Source organism: Monodelphis domestica, chromosome 4 (genome assembly GCF_027887165.1).
Source record: "Monodelphis domestica isolate mMonDom1 chromosome 4, mMonDom1.pri, whole genome shotgun sequence".
NCBI lineage: Eukaryota > Metazoa > Chordata > Mammalia > Didelphimorphia > Didelphidae > Monodelphis > Monodelphis domestica.
Genome location: NC_077230.1, coordinates 392,379,213 through 392,394,492, shown reverse-complemented (window position 1 = coordinate 392,394,492; position 15,280 = coordinate 392,379,213). Strand labels below are relative to the sequence as shown.

At 43.0% G+C, this 15,280-nt stretch overlaps 1 protein-coding gene across 1 annotated transcript in view; it reads left to right on the top strand.

Moving 5' to 3' along the window:
* The window catches only part of LOC100026075 (protein-arginine deiminase type-1), a 39,651-nt gene that overhangs the window by 15,668 nt on the left and 8,703 nt on the right, over window positions 1–15,280 (top strand). Inside the window, exon 2 of the mRNA XM_056795701.1 lies at window positions 13,700–13,880. Within this exon, the coding sequence (XP_056651679.1) occupies window positions 13,700–13,880 (181 nt within the window). The remainder of the gene's footprint in view (window positions 1–13,699; window positions 13,881–15,280) is intronic.

Sequence of the window (15,280 nt, the reverse complement as noted above, 5' to 3'; positions counted from 1 at the left end):
TTCTAAAGGTTAAGAATTTATTCCTGGCTGTTCCTGCTTGGACTTTTTAGAACATTCACCCCACACTCTGCCTGTGGGGTCAAAGAGAACAAATCTAACCCTTCCTCACATGATAGCCCTTAAGATGCTCGAAGACTACAGCTAAGCTTCCCCATAATTCTTCCCACTGCAACTCTCCAGGCTAAAAATCTCTAGTTTCAATGATTAGAGGAGATTCTAGCCTTAAACTAAGGCCAGCAGTCACCAGTAGCATTACAAAGAGCCACAACTTTGACTCTGGATGGAGAGATTTCAAATCTAACCTTGGAGCTTAGAGAACTGTCTGTAACCAAGCAGATGGTCCTTGTCTCCTTGCCCCTCATCACTTCTAATCCAAGTGCCAGGTAAACAGACCAAGTCAGCTCAAGGAGCTGCCTCTCATGCTGTGGGCTGTCCTACTGCCATTAGAGAATGGGACTCCTTCCAACTGGATATCCTTTGTCCCGTCTAGTTTTTTCAGTTTAAAATTAGCTCCTTTCTTGGAGTGGAGGGACCTGGCAGCCTCTGTTTCAGGTCACCTGGTGCCCTGGAGACCTGCCTGAGCAATAGAGGGATGTGCCCAGAGAGTCGGTGAACTGAACTAGAGATGGAGTCCCAAATGCCCAGCTTACCTACAGGATCATGTACCTGAGCTATTTCTTCCTTAGTAAAGGAAAAGGAGGTTTCCAGTTATGACATTCTATGTTCTGAGTTCTGACTCAGTCTGAGTCTGACTCAGACCCTCCAAATTCTGACATTCTGTGCTCTAAGGTTCCTCCCAGCTCTGACATTCTCTTTTCTAAGCTCCCTCCCAGCTCTGACATTCTCTGTTCTAAGGTCTCTCCCAGCTCTGACATTCTCTGTTCTAAGGTCTCTCCCAGTTCTGACAGTCTCTGTTCTAAGCTCTCTCCCAGCTCTGACATTCTGTGTTCTAAGCTCTCTCCCAGCTCTGACATTCTCTGTTCTAAGGTCTCTCCCAGCTCTGACATTCTCTGTTCTAAGGTCTCTCCCAGCTCTGACATTCTCTATTCTTTTTTATTTTTTCCATTTGAATTAATTAAGTTAGTCAATTTAGAACATTATTCCTTGGTTACAATAATCACATTATTTCTCTCCCTTCCCTCCACCCACCTTTCCCTCAGCAGACCCACACTTTCATTGGGTATTACTTGTTTCCTTGATCAGAACCTATTTCCATGTTTTTGATGTTTGCACTAGGATGATCATTTAGAGTCTACATCCCCTATCATATCCCCCTCAACTCATGGAATCAAGCAGTTGTTTTTCTTCTGTGTTTCTACTCCCACAGTTTTTCCTCTGAATGTGGATAATGGTTTTTCTCGTAGATTACTCCAAGTTGTTCAGGGTCACTGCATTGCCACTAATGGAGAAGTCCATTATATTTTATTGTGCCACAGTATATCAGTCTCTGTGTACAATGTTCTCCTGGTTCTGCTCTTTTCACTCTGCATCACTTCCTGGAGGTTGTTCCAGTTCACATGGAATCCCTCCACTTTATTATTCCTTTGAGCACAATAGTATTCCATCACCAACATATACCACATTTGTTCAGCCATTCCCCAATCAAAGGGCATCCCCTCATTTTTCAGTTTTTTGCCACCACAAAGAGAGCAACTATGAATATTCTTGTACATGTCTTTTCCCTAATTATCTCTTTGGGGTACAAACCCAGCAGTGCTATGGCTGGATCAAGGGGCAGACAGTCTTTTAGTGCCCTTTGGGCATAGTTCCAAATTGCCTTCCAGAATGGTTGGATCAATTTACAACTCCACCTGCAGTGCATTAATGACATTCTCTGTTCTAAGGTCTCTCCCAGCTCTGACATTCTCTGTTCTAAGGTCTCTCCCAGCTCTGACAGTCTTTGTTCTAAGGTCTCTCCTACCTCTGACAGTCTCTGTTCTAAGGTCCTTTCTAGTTCTATATCTTGTAATCAGATTATTTAAATTTCCTCATGTCTCTTAACCATGAGTTTTTGGGGGATCCTAGGCAGGCTTCTGGCCATGCTCTCTGGCAGGTGGGTGACTGCTTATTTTAGCAGATGTGTGTGCAGTCTGGGATTGAAAACACAGGTTCACAACTGGTGGAACCAAGCCTTGACAGAGAGCAATGTCTGTTCAAACACATACATACAATCACACACACAAATATACACATACTTAAAAGTACACACACAGTATACACAAATAAAAGATATACTTACACAATACACACATATACACATTATGCAATATACAAACACACTCACATGTACCAATATAAATATACACCTAAAATACTTTTTTCCTAGCTGATGTGGCATAATGTATAGCACTGTCCATTCAGAGTCTAGAGAAACCTGAGTTGAGATAAATGGTTAGCACTAATTATCTGGGAGCATTGGGCAAGTTTCCTTTCCTCTCTGAACTGATTTAGTTTTCTCACCTGTAAAATGGGAATAATAAATCTTGTGCCACTTTACAGGTACATTAGGTTGCATACTTGAAAATGTTTCTGGGACATGAAAGTTTGGTCTAGTATAGACCTGGGATTTCATTGGTGTAGAGAATGATTCTCTGATTCTGTAGACTATGGACCCTTTTGCACCCTTAAAAACTATTGAGGATGCAAATCAAAACAACTCTGAGGTATCACTTCACACCTAGCAGATTGGCTAACCTAACAGCTATGGAAAGTAATGAATGCTGGAGGGGATGTGGCAAAGTAGGGACACTAATTCATTGCTGGTGGAGTTGTGAACTGATCCAACCATTCTGGAGGGCAATTTGGAACTATGCCCAAAGAGCAATAAAAGACTGACTGCCCTTTGATCCAGCCATAGCACTGCTGGGTTTGTACCCCAAAGAGATCATAAGGAAAAAGACTTGTACAAGAATATTCATAGCTGCACTCTTTGTGGTGGCCAAAAATTGGAAAATGAGGGGATGCCCTTCAATTGGGGAATGGCTGAACAAATTGTGGTATATGTTGGTGATGGAATACTATTGTGCTCAAAGGAATAATAAAGTGGAGGAATTCCATGGAGACTGGAACAACCTCCAGGAAGTGATGCAGAGCGAGAGGAGCAGAACCAGGAAAACATTGTACAAGAGACTGATACACTGTGGCACAATCGAACGTAATGGACTTCTCCATTAGTGGCAATGCAGTGATCCTGAACAATCTGCAGGGATGTAGGAGAAAAACACTATCCACAAGCAGAGGACAAACTGTGGGAGTAAAAACACCCGAGGAAAAGCAACTGCTTGACTACAGGGGTTGAGGGGACATGACTAAGGAGAGACTCTAAATGAACACTCTAATGCAGATACCAACAACAGGGAAATGGGTTTGAATCAAGAAAAAAAAAGAAAAAAAACTATTGAGGACCGCCTCACAAAGATCTTTTGCATATGTGAGTTTTATCTATAGATATTCACCATATTAGACATGTAAAAATCTTAGTCTTATAAGAAAACAGCTTTGACCTTGTCAACTCTCCTGAAATGGATTCCCAAGACCATACTTTGAGAATTGTTGGTATAGCCAGTTTCCAGTGGGGCATCTCCATCGACCAACATGTCAGCAATTTCTATTTATTTCAATTGTGTGCTCCAAGATTTAGTTTCAGACAGTTGCCAAGGGCACTGAGAGTATATATGTCGTGTCCCACAGTCACATAGGCAGAAGGTGCCAGAAGCAGGACTAAAACACAGCTCTCTGTATCCCGAGGCCAGTTCTCTCCCCATTACCATCCATTGCCTCTCCATGGAAATGTTAGTAAGTATTATTACTATTCTTTAGAGGATCATATATGTAAGATATATCTATCATATATAAGAGATCAGTTAATCCAAATCTGTCTCTTTCTTCTCCATTTCTCTCTCTCTTCCTCTCCCTCTCTTCCTTCCCCTCTCTCTGTCTCTCTCTTTCCCTCTATCCCTCTCCCTCCCCTTCCCTCTTCCCCCATCCATCCATCTGTCTATCCATCCATTTATCTATCTAATCTCTCTGTCTCTCCATCTTTCTGCCTGTCTGTCTCTCTCTCCCCTCTCTCACCCATTCTCTTTCTCTATCTGTCTCTCTCCCTCCCTCTCCTTTCTCCCTCCTCTCTCCCCGCTCTCCCCCTTTCCCTCCCTCCCTTTCTCCCTCTTTCTAACTCTCTTTCTCTCTCCCTCTCTCTCTATCCCCCATTCTCTCTTTCTCTGTCTCTATCTCCCTCCCTCCTTCCCCTCTGTCCATCCATCTATCTATCCATCCATTTATCTATCTAATCTATGTTGATTTATCTATCTATCTCCCTCCTTCTGTCTGTCTCTCTATCTCTCTCTCCCTTTTCCTCCCTCCCTCTCACTCCCTCTCCCTACTCTCTCTCTTTCTCTCTCCCTCCCTCCCTTTTTCTCTCTCTCTCCCTACCTCCCTCTCTCTCCCTCTCCCTCTTCTCTCTCTCTGTATCTCTTTCTCCCTCCTTCCCTCCTTCTCCCTTTCTCCCTTCCTCTCTCCCTCCCTCCCTCCCCCCCCCACAAGATCTGGGTTCTTTGGTTCTTTGAAATTCTTACACTTGCAGTAGCACTACTGCACAGTGGATAGAGCTCCAGGCCTGGAGTCGGGAGGACCTGGGTTCAAATTTGGCCTCAGATACTTCCTAGCTGGGTGATCCACTGTTTATATTATTATCTGATGAGAAATCATCTGCAGCTTTGTGGTTTGAAAGTGACATTTTTTAAAAACAGAATGGAAGGTGACACGTGTTAGGGCTGTTTCCTCTTCCTCATATTATTTGGAGGATTTGGATTATTCACTACTCCAGATTTCCCTTCTCCATCCCCTTGGAGCAGGTAAAAGGGAGATTTATTTGGAAATGGTTTCTTGAGTTTCTTCTGCTCAGCCTCCACCCATGAGGGTTGGACAGGTGTGTGCTCCATGGGCCACCTCCCTGTTCTTTTGGCTACACCTTCTGCAGGGGATGTGCCTGGCTACACAGCATCCTAAGGTCATGAGATTAGATCTGAAGAGGAACCTAAAAGTCACTTAGTTCAACTCCCTCAACTTAGAGATAAACAAACTGAGGCCTGGATGGGGGTGCAACAAAGTCATGGAACTAGTATGTGACCCAGCTTTTCTGACTCCAAATCAAGTGGACGTTTTTCAGCAGCATGAAACGTCATGAATATTTTTTACTTCGTAATACATTCAGTGGAGTCCAGCTAGTGAACTTGGACCCCACAGTTCTTGCTGGAAGTGATCTTAGACTTCAGGATATCAGGGTTAGGAGGAAGTCTAGAACACAGAATGTCAGATGTGGAAGGGACCATAGAATACAGAATATCAGAGTTGGAAATGACTTTAGCACCCAAGATGTCAGACTGCAAAAGATATTTGATCCTAAAATGTCAGAGCTGGGAGGGAGCCTAGAACCTAGAGTGTCAAAGATAGAAGGGGCCTTAGAACCCAGAATGTTAGAGTTGTTAATGGCTTTAGAATGCAGGATGTCAAAGCTTTGAGGAAGCCTAGAACTTAAAATTGTTAGAGATGAAAGGGATCATAGAATACAAAATGGAAATGACCTTAGAACATAAGCTATCAGAGCTGGGAGAGACATTAGAATATAGAATGTCAGCATTGGGAGGGAACCTAGAACCCAGAATGCCAAAGATAAAAAGGGTCTTAGAACATAGACCATCAGGACTAGAAGTAGTCTTAGAATATAGGATATAGAGTTGGGAGACACCTTAAAACAAAGAATGTCAAAAATGGAAGAAAGCCCAGAACCAAGAATGTCAGAGCTTGAGGGAAATCTTGGAACAGATAATGTAAGACCTAGGAGGGAGCCTAGAACCCAGAATGTCAGAGATGAGAGGACCCTTATAACACAGAATTTCAGAGGTGGGAGAGCCCTTAAGACAGAGAATGTCAGAGCTGAGAGGGGCCTTAGAACACAGAATTTCTGGGTAGAAGTCCTTCTATTTGTTCTAATATATATTATGGAAATAGAAATAATTGAGTCAAATTCCTTACTTTAAAAAACAATTAAGTCTAGGTTTCTTAGTCTCACCCAGGCTGATAATATAGTGATTGTTCATAGGCTTGATGCTACTGCTCATTGGCATGGAAGCTCTGACGTGTTTGTTTTCATGGGTCAGTCCATCTGTCCTTAGGTAACCTGGTAGCTCCCCATTCTTGGAGGGTCTGCATATTGGGGGGCCAAACTTAGTGTGGCCCCCATTGGCTACCACCTTATTGAAGCTCAAGTGACCCACTAGGTAAATGACTCACATAGTTATGTACTGTCATGCCTGACTGCCCCATCTTATTTTACAGATAAGAAAACTGAGGACTAGAGAGGGCAAGGGTCTCACAGTTTTTTGTGGCATGTTGTTGTTGTTGTCACTGAGTTGTGCCTGAGTCTTTGTGACTTTTCTTGGCAAAGATACTGGAGTAGTTTGCCATTTCTTTCTCCAGTGTGTCCCTGTTTTACAGATGAAGAACTGAGGCAAATAGGGATTAAATGACTTCTGTAGTTTGAGGCCAAATTTGAACTCAGATCTTTTGGACTTCGGATCTGGTGCTCTATCTACTGCACCGCTTCACTGCCCGTAATAGCACAGACAAACCTGAATGTAGGCCTCTAGACTCCAAGCCTAGCCCTCTTTTCATTCCATCAAATTTAGACCTTTTAGTCTTGTAAGGTAAATTCCTTGAGGCCAGATGTGTTGGGCGCCATTTGAGTGGTTTCGTAATTGTTGGGGAATTCAGTGGAAGAAAGAAAAATTCTGGCTGAGGGAATTAAAGAGGGATTTATAGGGGAGGAAACTCCTTAATTGGAACATATGGATGAGTAGAGACAGATCTAGAGAGAGGTGATGGAGAGAGCATTGCAAGACAGGAGAATGTGAGCCAGTAATGCTTGGGCCAACAGTAAGAAGTCCTGTTTGGGTAAAGTGTAAGTTGTCTTAAATAAGCCTAGAAGCACAAAGGGGCCTTGATTGCCAACTTAAAGGCTTGACATGTAATTTTGGATGAGTAGTCAGAAATCCTTTATATATATATATGTATATATATATGTATGTATATATGTATATATACATATCCTTTATATATACAAATATATATAATACATATTTATATATACAAATCTTATATATATTTATAAAGGATATATATATATATATAATCAGCTCTGTATTAACTGAACTCATGAGTCCCCTCCTCAGTCAAAATTGCTCTGCTTACCCTCTGAATTCCCCCTACTACCTTGAAACTTCTCAAGTGGTTCAACCTTCCTAAACCTGTTTCCTCATCTCTAAAGGGAGGGGTAGTGGTGGTAGACTAGATCACTTCTAAGTTTCCTTCAAAGTCAAATAGTCCCATGGAAATAATCCTGGTTTTTGGAATCAGAGGACCTAGGTTGTAATGCCATCACTGTCACTGACTACCTGGCTGACTTTGGGCAAATTGCTTTGCTGAGTCTCAGTTTCCTTAGTTGTAAAATGAAGAGAATGAATTACGTGAATCCTTAAAGCCCTCTTAGCTCTAAATTTATGTACTACTGATCCATTTAAAATTTTTTTATTTAATTGATTAATTAAGAAATTTTTTCCATGGTTCCATGATTCATATTCTTTCCCTCCCCTCCTCCCACCCCCTTCCCATAGCCGAGTGATTCCACTGGGTTTTACGTGTGTCATTGATCAAGACCTATTTCCATATTATTAATATTTGCATTAGGGTGATCGCTTAGAGTCTACATCCCCAGCCATATCCCCATCAACCATGTGATCAAGCAGTTGTTTTTCTTCTGTGTTTCTACTCCCACGGTTCTTTCTCTGGATGTGAATAGTATTCTTTCTCATAAGTCCCTCAGAAATGTCTTGGAACTACTGATTCATTATGATTCTATGACTTCAATGTATGAGCAAAGGAGTGGTATGGTCGTAAAAATGCATTAGCTGCAATTTCCTAGACAGTTGAGTGAAGAAGGATTGGAGAAGGTGAGGCTAGAGACAGAAATAGGAATGAAGAGGCTATTGCAATATAGTCTCGTTGAGAGGCAAAGAGGTCCCCATATTGCTTCTAAAGGAAGGTCACCAAATCATAGTGATCACTCTTCTTGGTTCTTTAGGTACTTCCTGATTCCCATCCTCATAGACCAGGAGAACCTGGTCATCAAGAAATGGAGATGGGAACTCTGGGCCACAAGCTGGAGTGGTTGGCTTGGCGATCTCCCATCCATAGAGAGAACTGGGAGGAGAGGAAATATCCTAAGTGGAAGGAGCAGTTTCTCAGTGAGGGCCCATCAGGAAAGAGCATTGGTTCTCTCTCTTCTCTGTCTTAGAAGCCCGTGCTAACATAATAAAGGAAGGTCTCTTGGGGGCAATTTGCTAGATTGAGAGCAGAATGGATGTGATGCTTTAGGATGACCAACCATGTTAGGCATGGGAAGATGAGTGCTGGGTATCAGGGACAAAACAGGACTTCCTTAAATGGCACTAGAAAGGAAGAGCAGTGCCAACAGGGCAACCTGGTCTAGTTCTGATAGTTGTGTAATCTTAGATGACACCAAACTTTAGAAACCAGATGATTGGCCTCAACATTTCTCCACTCCCTGTATTGGCATCCTTGATAAAGAACTTTCATTCTCTTCACCTGAGGGAGGGGATCTAACATGGGGTGGAGGGGGAGTGGGACCTGTTAAATGATTCTTCTAGTCCTCTCTGACCCGTAATTGGTCATTGAAGGGCCAACCATTGGCACCCTTAACATCAGGAAGTCAGCAACCGACAACCCAGCATGTTCGGCTTGATTCTGTCCCAGGGGAATGTATTTTTAGCCAAACTCCCTGATCATCAATAAGTAGGACAGCTGGATGATGTGACTGGAAAGTGATCATCTTTTGTCTAAGGTTGGCACTGAAGCACTTTCAGCCTTATCTTGTATATGCCAGTCAAACTGGACTACCCACTATTTACCATACACACCCTGTATTCTACCCTCTCTTTGCTATTGTTACCACTATCTCCTCTGCTGGAAATATATCCCCTCCCTCTCCTTATTTGTTGAATTTACTTCTCTCACCAACTTCTGGGGGAAGTCTTTCTTGATCCTTCATTCCTCTGACTTGACACGGCGCTCAGTTTTGTCAATCTCTGAGGTGTTAGGTCAGGGGTTCCTGGTGTCTTAGTAGTGTTTAGTAAAGCCCAGGGAGTCCTCAGAAAAATGTTCTTAGATGCATAAAAGAGAAAACAGAGGCTCTTGATAATGACCAATATGCAAGCGTATTTTGCATGATAATACATGTATGGCTCAGATCAAATCATTCACCTTCTCTGAGGGGAGGGAGAGAAGCGAGAGAGGGACACGGTTTGAATCTTATAATTTTGGGAAAATGTATGTTGAAAATTATTATTGCATGTAATTGGGAAAATCAAATATCTTTGAATAAAATAAAATCCCCAGGATTACCAAGGAAACCAAAGGTAAGCAGAAGTAAAGATGAAATTTTTTCACATCTGAGTTCACAGGTTCCCAGAAATCGGTCCATAGATTTCCCAGATTCAGAACTCCTCACTCAGAGTACAAAAGGGCCTTGGAAGTCATGTAGTTCAGATTTCTCATTTTACAGATAAGGGAAACTGAGGCCCATTGAAGTTAACTGATCTGCCCAAGATCATTCACCCATTGAGAGCCAGAATTCCAAACAAGCTCCCCTGATTCCAAATACATTATTCTTTCTACTATATCTTCTCACATGGGAGAAGGGGATGGAAGAGATGATTTCTTAGGGTACCTCTTGGCCCTGATATTTAAGGACAGGATGCTGCTGGTTCCATGTTGGCCCAGGATAAGACTTAGCCTGTTTGTATCTAACAGATTGTGATAGATTTAAGTAGATTCACAATAGATTTATTTTAATAGATTAAATTATAAATCTGGGATTATGGATTATCCAATCAGCCCTAGGATGAAGCAACTCTGGGGGCTGTGAGCTTCTCAGGCCTGAGGTCACAAATGATCAGTAGAATTCAAAGTGCTCCCTGAGGGCTTGGACTTTTCAGTTTTGTCTTTGTATCCCCAGCCATATAGAAGCATAAAAGTCATCTTCCTGAAGTGCAGGTCACTCCTGTACTCAGTAAACTACAATAGCTCCCTGTTACTCCTAGGAGAAAAAAAAAATCTTCTGCTTGGCTTTTAAAACACTTTATAATTCACTTCTTTCCTATCTTTCTTCCTCTCTATGTACTCCAAGATGCATCACTGTCTTTCTTTCCTTTTTTTTTAAACCCTTACCTTCTGTTTTAGAATGAATACTATGTATTGGTTCCAAGATAGAAGAGCGGTAAGGGCTAAGCAATGGAGGTTAAGTGACTTGTCCAGAGTCACACAGCTAGGAAGCATCATATTTGAATCCAGGACTTCCCATCTCTAGGCTTGGTTCTCAATCCATTTAGCTACCTAGCTACCCACCCTGCCCCTGTCTTTCTTGCATACAATACTTCATCTCTATTCTCTGCATCATTTCCTGGGCTGTCTTCTCATGTCTGTGACACTTTCAAACCCTTTTCTTTCTGCCTCCTGGTTTCCATTAAGACTGAACTCAGAGGCAGTTAGGTGGCTTTGTGAACTGAGATCCTGGGTTCAAATCTGACCTCAGACACTTCCCAGCTGTGTGACCCTGGGCAGGTCACTTGACCCCCATTGCCTAACCCTTACCACTCCTGCCTTGGAACCCATACTTAGTATTGATTCTAAGATGGAAGATAAAGAGTTTAAAAAAAAAAAAGGACTGAGCTCAAATCTCACCTTCTGCAGGAAGTGCTTCCAGGCATTTTGACCCCTAGTCCCTCCTCTCTGAGATCACCTTCCATTTACACGCTATTGATTTTCTAAGTACACGGTTGCATGGTGGTTTCCTTTATCTTCTCTATTAGACCATGAGCTCCTTGAGAACAGGGACTGTCTTCACCTTCCTGTATATCTCAGCATGTAGCACAGTGCCTGGCATGCCATGAGCATTTAATAAATGTTTGCTGATTGACTGCCCAGAACGGTAGATGCTTAATAAAAATTCATTACCTGACATGATAGGAATCATTTTGTCCTTGTCATTGGCTCTTCAACACCTGCTAACAACTATTTGTTGATTGTTGATGGATTGTTGATGGCTTCTCCTTGGCTAGGGACTAGAAACTTTGGGATGTTTCTCTTGGTCCCTGGAGGAATAAAGGAAAAGAGTGTCTGTTCACGTCTGGTAGGTGCCCACCCCTGAAGAGCCAACCAGTCTTGTGTTCTAGCAAGGGTGAAGGAGAGAAATGCAAGGAGGGTAGCCCGATGTAGGGAAATGCTCTGGGCAATCGCTAGACTTGTTGACCCATATTTAGCAATGGATCCCCATATGCTAACATGTCTCACAGTTCAAAACCCTATGACTGTCCCAGGGGTCAGAGCTAGAGAAAATGGGCACAAGTTGCAAAGAGACCAGGGGAAACAATGAATAGATCCTTAAGCCTAGAATGCGGAAGACCTCAGTTCAGATCCTGCCTCAGACACATTAACTGGGTGACTCTAGATGTATCATTCTCTCAATTTCAATTTCCTCATCTGTAAAATGGGGATAATAATAGCAACTACCTCAAAAGATTATTATGAAGACTAAATGAGATTACCCATGTAAAGTGCTTTGCAAATCTTAAGGTACCATATAAATGCTACCTATTATCTAAGTCTGATGTCTGGAAAATTTTCCTAATAATTATCCAAGATGGAATGGGCTGTATGCCTTGGGAGGGGAAACGTTCCTTCTTTTTTTTTAAACCCTTCTCTTCCATCTTAGAAACAATGCTATGTATTGGTTCCAAGACAGAAAAGCTTGTAAGGGCTAGGTAATGAGGGTTAAGTGACAGCTAGGAAGTGTCTGAAGCCAGATTTGAACCCAGGACCTTGCCTCTCCAGGCCTGGCTCTCAATCCCCTGAGTCATCTAGCTACCCTTGGAAGGGTTCCTCCATCCAGTATTTCTCCTGGCTGTCCCCCAAACCAGAAATGCACTCCTGCCTGACCTCCTCTTGCTTTCTCTGGCTGACTTCAACACTCTGCTGACGTCACATCTTGACAAGAGCCTTCCTCTGCTCCAGCCTAGCCAGTGCCTTTCAGATTCCCTTCCATCCATGTATCTGGTGTTATTTATATGATGTCTTCCCCCATTGGAATGGAAGTTTCAAGAAAAGATTAGATGGTCATTTGCTGGCTGTGTAATCTGGGGGTGTTACTTAACCTATCTCTACCTCAGTTTACTCATCTATAAAATGGGAATACTAACAGTGGCTAACTTCCAGGGTTATTCATTAAGCACTTAGCAAAGTGCCTGGTACATAGCAAGTGCTTAATAAATAAGTGCTTGTTAAAAAATGTTTTAAAGGGCAGTTGGACCGCTCAGTGGATGGAGAGTCAGGCCTGGAGATAGGAGGTCCCATGTTCAAATATGACTTCAGATGCTTCCTGGCTGTGTGACCCTGGGCAAGTCACTTAACTCTAATTTCCTAGCCCTCACAAGTCTTCTGTCTTGGAACCAATACTTAGTATTGATCCTAAGACAGAAGGTGAGGGTTTAAAAAAGTGTTTTAGTTTACCCTTTATTTTATTGTTTATTCCTTTTCAGGAATAACTTGTCCCAGACAACCACCAAGGAAGAGACCTGGGAGAGTTGTCTCTACTCTTTAACTTCTAAAATTGGGTCATCTATGTTCTTGCAGAATAGACCTGCTCCATCAAGCAGTAGGTTTGGTTTTACTGGGAGCCTTCAGGCCAACCAGCATTTATGAAGCACTTACTAGATGCTGGGCCCTGTGCTAAGTCCTGGAGATACAGAGAAAAGCAAAAAATGTTCTTGCCTTTGAGGACCTTCCGTTCCACTGGGGAGAGATATGTAAATAACTTGGTCTATACCAGATTCATTCAGAGTGAACGGAAGGGAATCGGAAAGGCACTGGCTAGGCTGGAGCAGAGGAAGGCTTTTTGCCAAGGTGTGACATCAGCAGAGCCTTAAGGTCTGCCAGAGAAAGCACGAGCAGATCAGGAGGGAGTGCATTCCTGGTTTTGGAGGACAGCCAGGAGAAGGAAGATGGGGCTCATGATTAAAAAGTGAGCCTGTGCTGGTAGACTGCAGAGGGTGTGCGAGGGGGAGGAATGTGTACATTCACATATGTGAAAGGTAGGAAGGGGCAAGTAAGGTAAGCCTTGAATGCCAAACAAAGGATTTTTTAAAACATTTGAACCTGATAGCAATAGGGAGCCATTGAAGTCAAAAGAGAAAGGGAGTTGATAGACATGCCAAGTTTTTGATTTAGGAAAATTACCTTGGAAGTTGAGACTGGAGAATAAATAGGAACTGAGAGAGAGGGGAGGCAGGGAGACCAGTTAGAAGGCTTTGGGGGAGAGGCACAACTGGGGTTGTGGGGTTAGCACAGAGCTGAGGTGCAGTCCAGACACCAGCTCTCCGGGCGTGTCTATATGCAGACAATCTTTGACAACATGGTCATTCTGTGCCATTGAATCTATCCTTCAGAGCAAGGCATCATGGCGTTGGCTTTGGTAATGACAACATTTTAGAGATGGGAAATCTGAGGTCCCCAAGCAAGACCTGGCTAGAATGAGATGCCTGAACTTGTTCTCTCCTTCTCTCTGGTCCAGTTCTGTCCCTCCAGGGGCTGTGACTTTTAGGGTCACTGCAAGCGCCTCGGTGCAGACCTACCTGGAGTACGACCCCAAGAATGTGAGCGAGCCCCCAGCAGATGAGCGCTGGCCTTTGGATGCTGACGTGGAAGTAATCATAATCATGGAGGCCCCCAGTAAGAACATGGACGATGCCAAGGTGAGAAGAAAATGGCGAACCACTCAGGTGTTCTGGCCAAGAAAACCTCATGGCCAGCTGTGGTCCATGGGATCACAGAGTCAGACACGACCGGACAACAGCAAAAATGCCCAGCTTCTACACCCTTCTTCCACCTCCCTGCCTGTTCTAAGCACGTGTCCACACTGGCATACCCACCAGGGCCCCACTTCATTCTCCATATTTCTCCCACTCTCATTTCCCCACTATGAACTTATGCTCCTATTTATTTCCGTTTTTTCTCCCATTTGAATTTAAGGGTTTAAATATATATATATTATTTTTTATAATTGAAGCTATTCTTTGTTTCATGTTTCTACAGAGACATTCAGGAATTATCCTTGAAAAGTTGGGGGAGACAGGCACATTATACACCCAGAATTTTTAAAAATAAGCTACTGTTTAGGCTATGTTGCAAATAACACTAACCACATTTTCCAAATTCTACTTTGGCCCGCAGGGTACAATTTGTTCCTCTCCAGAGGCTGCTAAAAGATACAGCCAATGGGAGTTCAGCATTTGACTACATCAAGCATCTAGGCAGGCTGTTTACAGACATTACTGTGAATGGAAACTTCATTGTTTTACCAAGGTGTTTGCCCTTTCCCTCTCTGGAAAAGCGAAGCAACCTTTGACAAAAGGTCAATCTGTAGTCTCAGCATTTTAATAAAAGGTTAATACACACACACACACACACCCTTCTTTTTTAGAATCAGTCTGTGTATAGGTTCCAAGGCAGAAGAGCTAGGCAATGGGGGTTAGGTGACTTGCCCAGGGTCATACAGCTGGTAAATGTCTGAGGCCAGATTTGAACCCAGGACCTTCCATCTCTTGGGCCTGGCTCTCAATTCACTGGGCTGCCCAGCTGCCCCCAGAATTTAAGGTTTTTGAGGCTAAGGATGGCTTTGGCTTTTTCCTTTGTGTCCCTAACACTCAGCACAATGTCTGGCCCATAGTAAGTACTGAATAAATGTTTGTTAATGACACACACATCTATGAATCCCTCTCCCCATAACATGTCCCCAAACTCAATCATAGATATCTATGCTCCCATATCCACTTGCATAGACAATCCCACATAGACACTGGCGTATAAGCGTGCACGAATATGAAAACACACTGTATGAACCGTCTTTCTGTCATCTACATACACCCCCCACTCTCTGTCAGCACTCCTCCACAAATCTGTCACACCAAAACACAAACACACCTTTTCTTATATGCCCTGTCCTAGACCTCCACTTCTTCACACATTCCTGTTGGGCCAATTTGCTCCCACGATTTCCCCTTCTTTCTTTCCTGAGTCATCCAGGGAGCAATAGAATATTTGAACTGGGAGGACCTTTAAAACATTCCTTTTTAGATCTGGGAGGATGGTAGAA